This window comes from Rhagoletis pomonella, unplaced genomic scaffold (assembly GCF_013731165.1).
Source record: "Rhagoletis pomonella isolate Grant_MI unplaced genomic scaffold, Rhpom_1.0 Rhpom_scaffold_00001, whole genome shotgun sequence".
NCBI classification, from domain to species: Eukaryota; Metazoa; Arthropoda; class Insecta; order Diptera; family Tephritidae; genus Rhagoletis; species Rhagoletis pomonella.
In genome coordinates this window covers 83,274,382-83,283,338 of record NW_023458555.1, presented here as the reverse complement: position 1 = coordinate 83,283,338, position 8,957 = coordinate 83,274,382, and the positions used below count along the sequence as shown (strand labels likewise).

The 8,957-nt window shown below is 39.5% G+C and overlaps 1 protein-coding gene across 1 annotated transcript in view; it reads right to left on the bottom strand.

The window, feature by feature from the left end:
* The window catches only part of LOC118733644 (dnaJ homolog subfamily C member 16), a gene marked incomplete at its 5' end in the record, with an annotated part of 452,466 nt that overhangs the window by 290,225 nt on the left and 153,284 nt on the right, over positions 1–8,957 (bottom strand). The window contains 1 exon segment of the mRNA XM_036463141.1: positions 6,758–6,918. Coding sequence (XP_036319034.1) covers positions 6,758–6,918 — 161 coding nt within the window.

The following is an 8,957-nucleotide window of genomic DNA, read 5'->3' as shown; positions in this document are numbered from 1 at the left end:
TATGGCCTTTATAACAATTATATTCAACAATTTTTATGAGCTCGAGGTCGTTTGCAGTGAAAACTGATTGTGAAAAAGCAACAATAATTTGAAAAAATGGTAGAAGTGATAGCTATTTCGGAAATCACCACATTTCCTCATCAGACTTCTTTCAGGAGGATTCGAACCGAAGATCACCACTGACTCAGCCAGTTGCCTAGCATGTGCTCCAAAATAGAGAAAAGGGTCAAGCAATATTCAACTTACCTTCAGCAGCAAAAATACGATAGGTATCCCCCAAAACCAGAAATCCAAGCCACCACAATTCCACAAAACCCTGGAGAAATCGTTCACATTGACATTTACTCTGTAGGTGAGGAAATATTCGTTAAAATCAATAAAAGATTGGGCTCTAAGCTATCATCGAGATACAAAAAGGAAATAGTCGCAGAGAATAACAGGACTACAGTCAAAATTCAATCAGGTCGAATCGTTCACAAAGGTAACATCAGAAGTTAGTCTCACTGTTGGCAATATGGTCAAAACGACGTTAATTTGTTTTATTAAAATGTATTTATTAATTAAAAGGCGTGGTAAAATATACACCAATGTTGGCTCGTTAAAATATGGTATCTTTTCCAAGCGTTGGTTTTACGACGAATGACTCGAAGCTTTGCGAAATAGCAAAATTCCAATCGCAATATTCAAAAAAGTACACATACATATAAACCACCATATAAACGGGTTTTAAAGAGAATACAAACTATTAATGTTAGCAAACGATCAAATTGTATACAGCAATTTTGGGATACATAAATACATAAGGTAATGTTCGAATATGAAAGGATTCGAAATTAGATGCATAAAGCAATATTAATAAATACATAAAGCAATCTTCGAAAATGAGTGGATTGAGAGGATTCGAAATTAGATACATAAATGAGAACATCTGTTTTAACTTATTTGCTATCAGAGTTGTATTTTGATGCTGGTGGTGGTTTTCACGCCCCTTGTAATGGGGCTATTCATTCGCCAACATTCTACCCCCGGCTAGCTTTGCGGCTGGTCTTCGCAAATCTCCTGTGCTGGTTTGAACTATAGCGGATCGGACTTGGCCATCCTTTGCGGCGAACACTTCCTTAATTCTGCCTTTGAGCCATTTACTTCTCGGGAAATTTGGTTGGCAAACTATTACCAACTGTCCTGGCTGTAGAGGTTTGACTCGTTCCCTCCATTTTGGGCGACATTTTAGGGATGGCAAATACTCACTGTTCCACCTTTTCCACATACGATCTTTCAAGGCTTGCGAAATTCTCCACTGCTTTCTGGTGCACAGCTTTTTTTCTTCGAGACTTGGAGTTTGCGTTGAATTCAGGCAACCCAACAAAAAGTGGTTCGGCTTTAGCGGCTCTTGGTCGTGATGTGAGACTGGAATATCTGTAAGCGGACGGCTGTTTAAGATGTTTTCAGCTTCAATTAAAGTACTTCTGAATGTTTCCAGACGAGGGGCTTCTTCCTTTAGCTCGCGCTCCAAAAGTCGTTTTACACACTGAACCAATCTTTCCCAGCATCCTCCAGCAGCCAGGTTCGCAGGGCAATTAAAGATCCACTCTATACCGCGTTCGGCGCAGTCTTGTTCAATACGGTTAGAGTCAAATAGTCTCTCTTCGACGCGTAATAGTTTTTGGGCGCCAACGAAATTAGTTCCGTTATCGCTTCGCATTCGTACGGGTGTGGCACGACGGTTGATGAAGTTTCTGATGCAGATTATGAACGCATCGGTCGATAAATCCTCAGCTAACTCCAGGTGTATGCCTCTGACGGTTAAACACGTGAATAACGCAACCCAGTGTTTCTCTCTACGAGGACCAATAGTGACGAAAAATGGACCACAGTAATCGACTCCTGTGTAGCTGAATGGACGAACGTAAGGCGTGAGGCGATCGACAGGCAATTGACCCACCATCGGCGCACTTGGCTTGGCTGTGTTGATGATGCATACGGAACAACGCTTCTTTACTGACGTAAGCACTGCTCGGATGAACTTTTGACGAATTTGTTTTATTGTGAGACAATCATTCTGATGATGAAGTTTTTTGTGCCAATATGAAACTAAGAGACTGGTTACGTGATGGCGTTGAGGCATTATGATTGGACGACGTGCCGATAGAGGGAGGCAATATGCTGCGTCGATGCGGCCATTCACTTTAATCAAACCATCGATGTCTAAAAACGGCGTAAGTTGGTATAACGGGCTCGACTTCGACACTTTTTGCTTGGAGCGCAACTCTTCTAATTCGTTAGGAAAGACCTCTTCCTAAACGCGGCGACATACGAAGACTTCTGAGTCAGTGATCTCAAATGCTTTTAGCTCTCCTGATCGGCGAATACGGTTTCTTGCGTTAAAGTTGAATCGTAACACCCAGCTCGTTACCCTAAGTAACTTCAAAAAAGAAGAAAATTTTGTAAAATCAATGACATACTCATCTGTTGTTGAGGTGAGAAGCAATATTTTCTTCTCCTCGGCAGCACATTCTGTTGACGGAAGCGGCGTAACTTCTTTTGGCTACTCGGATTCTGGGAGTTGCAGAAAGGTAGGTCCCTTGAACCAGAGGTTTCGTGCATCGGATTCTGTCATGGGCTGACCTCGTGTGGCATCGTCGGCAACTTCAACGACGAAGGCAACCATCTCCACTGTACTGGGTTTGTGGTAGAAATGATTTCGGCGATTCTACCAGCGACGAATTGTTTGTATTCTCCAGTCGTCGAGCGGACCACAGCAATACTATCTTTGAGTCACTCCACAATACGATGCGATATATATTGAAGTCGTGGTATTCCACAACTGACTTCTGAAGACGGCTACCAAGAACGGCCGCTTGCAGTTCCAAGCGGGGAATTGTCATGCCCTTAAGAGGATCACAACGCGATTTAGCGGCGACAAATGCGATTTCAACGTCTTCCCCTTTGCATATGCGCAGATACGCGACGGCTGCATATGAACTAGAGCTGGAATCCACGAACACATGTAACAGCACTCGTCTGCCACTAGCAGCATTGTAGAATGGCATCTTGGGATGGAAAGTTTGGTTACATTTTGAAAACTTGTCCACCATGATGTCCACTGCACAACGAGTTGGTTCGGGATTGGTTCATCCCAATCGACTTGACGTTTCCACAAAGACTGCAGCAGAATCTTCATACATACAGTGATATTAGCTAAAAACCCGAATGGGTCGTATATAGCCATCACGATCCCTAAGAGTTCGCGCTTTGTTGGTGGTCTTATGCAATCAAGAACATCACGTGCGATCTTGTGAAACCTTGTGTGGAACTCGCAGCAGTCAGTGAGGGTATTCCAGTACATACCCAACACCTTGTCGACAATAGACTTTCACTCCATGTCTACAACTCTATCTGCGAAATTGTTCTCGCCATTCAGTTTGGCTTGAAGACCTTTGTCGTTTGACACAAATTTCCTTAGCGTAAAACCTGCAGCGGAGTTTATAGCAACTGCTTCCTTGGCGACTTCTTCGGCTTCTTGCGCATTTGCAAAACTGATAAATAAGTCATCAACATACATATTGTTAATGACAGCTGACGATCCACCTAGCATGTTGGATTCAAATTTCAAGGCATTAATATTTTTTATATACTCTGCGCAGTACGGTGAGCATATGGCACCAAAAATCGGCGAGCACATAACGTAGGTCCGGATCGCCTTCGAGGGATCCCCATCGCGCCATAAGCCGTTGCGAATTCTGGTCATCAGGTTTGATGGCTACCTGGGAAATCATCTCTTGCACATCTGCAGCGACGGCTATAACCGCTTGGCGAAATTTTAAAATTATTGTAAGCAAAGATTGTGCATGCTCCGGTCCCTTGAGCAAGGCTGAGTTGAGCGAAACATTCGACGTGGCAGCGGCGGCGTCAAACACAACACGTAGTCTACCTGGTTTGTGGGGGTTGACAACCCCAAAATGTGGAGGGGGTCGTAGGAGTAATTAGCAAAACTTCATCTGGATTCAACAGCCTGGCTATTTCACGTAGCCCTTATCGACATATTTTAGATTGTTGTTTCAACAAGGTCAGAGTCGGTAAACGAGAAGTACAGCTACATGTTAGTGAAGTGGTACCTATTCCCTTCAGGATCATTCATCTCGATCATCTTGGACCATTCGTGCGAAGTAAGCATGGTAAATGTTACATTTTAGTCATCGTGTGTGCGTTTACAAAATATGTCGTCCTGAAGGCGTTAAGAAATACTAAGACTACACTGGTCTTAAAAATATTGAAAGACTGCATGACTATATATGAGCGGCCACAGTGTGTGGTTACTGACAGAGGAACGGCGTTTACCTCAAAAGAATTCGAGAAATTTATGGCGGACTACGAGATTCGGCACGTGAAAACAGCAGTGCGTAGCCCAAGGGCAAATGGCCAGGCGGAACGCATCAAAAGGACTGTATTAGCATCACTCAAATGCAGCGCAAAAAACGAGATAGAATGGGACGAAGCTCTACCCCAGCTTCAGTGGTGTTTGAATTCGCAGAGCAACGCAACGACTAAGCAGAGTCCAAATAGCCTAGTGTTCAATGATAAATTGAAAGATGTGACAACGAACCGACTCATACAAGCGGTTCAAAACTAAGACGAGGTGCAGGAAAGATGTGACGACTTCCGAACGCAAGCCGTAGACGAACGAATACTGCAAGAGCAGGGTAAATGGAAGCAGCGAGTTGATGCGCGGTATCGGACACCAAAGCCGTATGACGAAGGTGATTTGGTGGTTATAAGTAACGTACCTTCTCCTACAGGGTCATCGCACAAGTTAGAACCGGCGTATAAAGGACCATATGCGGTTACTAAAGTCCTTCCACATGATCTTTACTTGGTTGAAGACTTGCCCGACAGGCAGAATACTCGCAAAAGGTACTCCGGGGTGTTTACCAACGATAATATGAAACCTTGGTGGTCCATTGGATCGGTAGAATCCGATGAAGCTAATCTAAGTTATGATGACGGCGACGTAGATGACGAAGTCGAAACTGACAATGACGCGAAATCGTTCGGGAGAGACGATCCATCAGGAACGGCCGAGCTGTAAAGTTACTTGGTAACCCTTGACGAGGAGGCATGCTTGCAATAGTGCGGCAGCATTAGGTAGTGCTGAAGCAACCGCGAATTTTGCTCATCAGTCAATTTAATTACTTTTTCTATTTCTTAAACTAATTACTTAAATAAACCTAAATCTACTGAATACAACTTAATCGTTGTGAGTACATGTGTTTTGATTTGTATTTAAAACGGCCATCCCGACATAAATAAATAAAAATAAATAAATAATTCTCCAATCGAATACTCACCTATTACACATTCATTATTAGCGTAGGCCGAAACCCCGTTTTTTTAGAATATTGATTGGTTATAGCAAAAATATGGTTCATTATGCTCTAGAAACAATCTGTGTGAAATATGACAATTTTTGGTCAATATCTTAGGATCGCCCAAATCTGCTAAAAATTTTTTTTCTTCTTAGCTTAGTTTGTTTCTCTACAAAAAAGGTCCATATACCAAATTATGTAGCACTAATACTTTACAAGATAATTGCAATTTTAGTAAAACAATTTATTAATTAATGCATTTATTAATTTTTATTTTTTGGGCACATTGATCTTTGATGGACTTGGGCGAGCCTAACTGCCATACCTAAACAAAAGCGTTGGGAGGAACGGTTTCTGACGCCTAGCGTTAGCGCCGAAGTGCCGTACCTAAACAAAAGCGTCAACGCTACGTCAAATGCAGAAATAACACCAACAATAAGCATAGGTTTGTTTGTGTGTAACACAGAAATGACAGTTTCGCCGTTTTCTGCAGCCAACTTTAATACCTAACGCCCTGTCAAAATCGGAGTTTCCAACCGCTCAGCGTTGACGCCGCGTTGTTTCGGTATGCTTCATACAAATTGTATGGGCATGAGAATTTTTTAACAGCCAGACAACGCTGACGCTTTTGTTTAGGTATGGCAGTAAGATATTGACCACAAATTGTCATGTTTCTCACAGATTGTTTTTAGAGCATAATGAACCATATTTTTGCTATTACCAACCAACATACTAAAAAAAGCGGATTTTCGGCTCACGCTATTCATTATCGAAGAAGGGACTTAAAAAAAAAAGATTTATTTTCCAATCATTTTCGAATTGTTAACCAAGCCCAATGTTTTTTGGGTGTTAATAAAAACATTATACATATATGAGATTATCTGTGCAGTCCTGAAAAGAACTGAAGTGTACTGGTGTATTTTACCTGTTTAATTATGGGTTCATTCCAAAACGTTGAACTACAAAGCATCAGTCTCTTTTATTTCTAAGCCTCATTCGATTGTAATGCCAATTGTGTGCAACCACGGTTAGATGTTAGTTTTCAACTAGGTTACGCAAGTTAGACTTTTTCGCGGTTTAGAAATAAAATAGACTGATTCTTTCTATTTTGACGTTTTGGAAATCACCCCATTAGAGCGCATTTTATTTATATAACAGTTTTCCCAGATTTAGTCCGAGAAGTAAGGGATCAGTCCTTAAGCTTAACACTTTTAAATTAATAGGTTGCATATCGGTAGTTTAAAAGATAGCTTACACCATCGATACCGCCGATAAGGGCGATAGTGCCATCGATTGTTTCCCACCTGTCGTTCCACCAAATTAACATTTTATAAAAATTAAGGGGGAAAATTTAAAAAATCACTTTGTTTTTAACATATTTATAAACAATTTACCTTGAACATATAAGCGAATCTAACTCTCTCTTTACTGTATTCAGTCTGAAGAGCAATATTTCGGAAATTAATACGAGCGTGATTGTATGAGTCATTGTTTTCGGTAATAAGAATAACACATAAACGTTTTCGAGGACGGCTCCATTCCGCTGGACATACCCCTGAAAAATTTTAATTTATCATTTATTAATTAGCGTAATATACCCAATGAAGGAAAAGTTATCAAATAGGACAGCGTTTCTTAAACTACAGTACGTAATGCCTACAAAGATGATATACGAGTAGATAAAAAATTACGAGAAAAACTATAATCTTCCTATTCGTCTTGAATACCACTAACAAATAGTGTCTTAAACTTTAAACTACTTGGAGAGAGAATATTCTGAATTCCGGTGGGTACGTATTTTATATGGCCAACTGTACCTGACCAATTCCATCTCAAATCATGCAATCCGACTGCACCTATCTCTCCGAAACACTTGAAATTGTAGTATATTATTCTACTTGTAAAATAATCGCACACGTATTTTTTTATTTGTCGATATCATCAAAATTGCATGTTTCATGCACTTTTGAAAAATGACTCATCAAATTGCCTTTCAAAATATAACAAATATTATCTGAATAGGTCTTTTCGTGAATGGCCTTAAATTACTAATTTTTTTGATAGCACACTGACTATGACAATGGATCTTCAGCGAAAATTATTTTTTTGTAAAATATTTTAGAAACTGGGCGTGACCCGCCCAGTTATGTCAAATATTTGTATCTCGAAAACCACTTCACCAATCTGTACCAAATTTGATATACACATTTTGCCTGACCTTCTTCTCTCTTGAAATTTTTTGAAATTGGACAAAAACCACGCCCTCTAGAAGTATCGCTAACATTGATTTTTCCAAAATTATCCTTTTTTACTTACAACTTTTAAGCATTTGAGAAAAATGAACCACACAATAATTTAATGTTTCCTCAATGGATTTCAAACAACTTGATGTATAATTTAGTTTTGCGCGTTCAATTTAAAAATTTACAAGTGACAAATGTAAAAAACCAATTTATGTGGCTTTTGACGTCGAATATTTTTTTTTTTTTTTGGATTTGAAGTCGATGCGTCCTTTTAACATTTAATTTTTAATGGAATGCCCAACATTCGTACCAAATTTCAGCTCAATGCGAATTATTGTAAGCTTAAGTTTTTTAAATCACGAGCACATAACTGAAATTCTTTGTATACGTTCCCTCAGCTGTTAGAATACAAAATGTGAAAAAAGAAGCACATGTTTTCCCGAAATGCCTCACAGCTGAGATCACCTGATTCTATGTGCTACAGGGTTACACTCAATATATATAAAAAAAACTTTAAACGGACTCTGACAAAACCAGCAAGAAAAGTTCTATTAAGCTTTGGAGTCATTGACGAAAATGCCTTAAAATATTAAACTGCTATGTAAACATAGGAATTCATTTAATTCAATGCATATTTTGCCAATTTTCAAGGTTATTTTAATAACTTTAGTCCTTTTCTACATCCCTTTAAACGCCCTGTCTAACATTTTGACAGGTAATTTCTAGGTTTTTACAGGATATTTCTGTGTATTTTTCAGGCAGAAGAAGAACATTTTTCACTTATATGTATGCACAATGGGCGCAACGTTTTAAAGCAATGCACCATACATTTTTAACGTTTTTACGCGTTTTTTGATGTGTACACATCTTTGGTTTCGGTAGGGGTAAAATTTGCGAAGCTGTAACTCATAGTCCAGCAGAAAATTTCGAAGGGCATTGCAGCAGTAAATTTTTAATTTTGTTAGAAGCAACCTGTGTTTATTTGCTATTGCAAATGGCTCATACATTTAGGCATATGATATTGCTTTCGATTATGCAAACTCCGCGCATACATACGGCTTTGTACTTATATGTATACAATAGTATGTATACAAAAGTATTTGAAAAATTATTGATTAAGAAATATTTTCTATAGGCCGGCCACTTACCTGAGCGCTAAAAACTAAAAGCCATACTCGCAAATATTATTCAAAGCTTTTGAGGCACGCATCAATGTGGAATACTGTAACTCCGTCAAGTTAGTCTTTATTGATGGCAAACAATGTACTATCATGTTTGGCAATGATATCACCCCATCGAACAATGCACTTAGACTCGTTATAAAAAGAGAACAAAAGCCGAAGTATTAGCC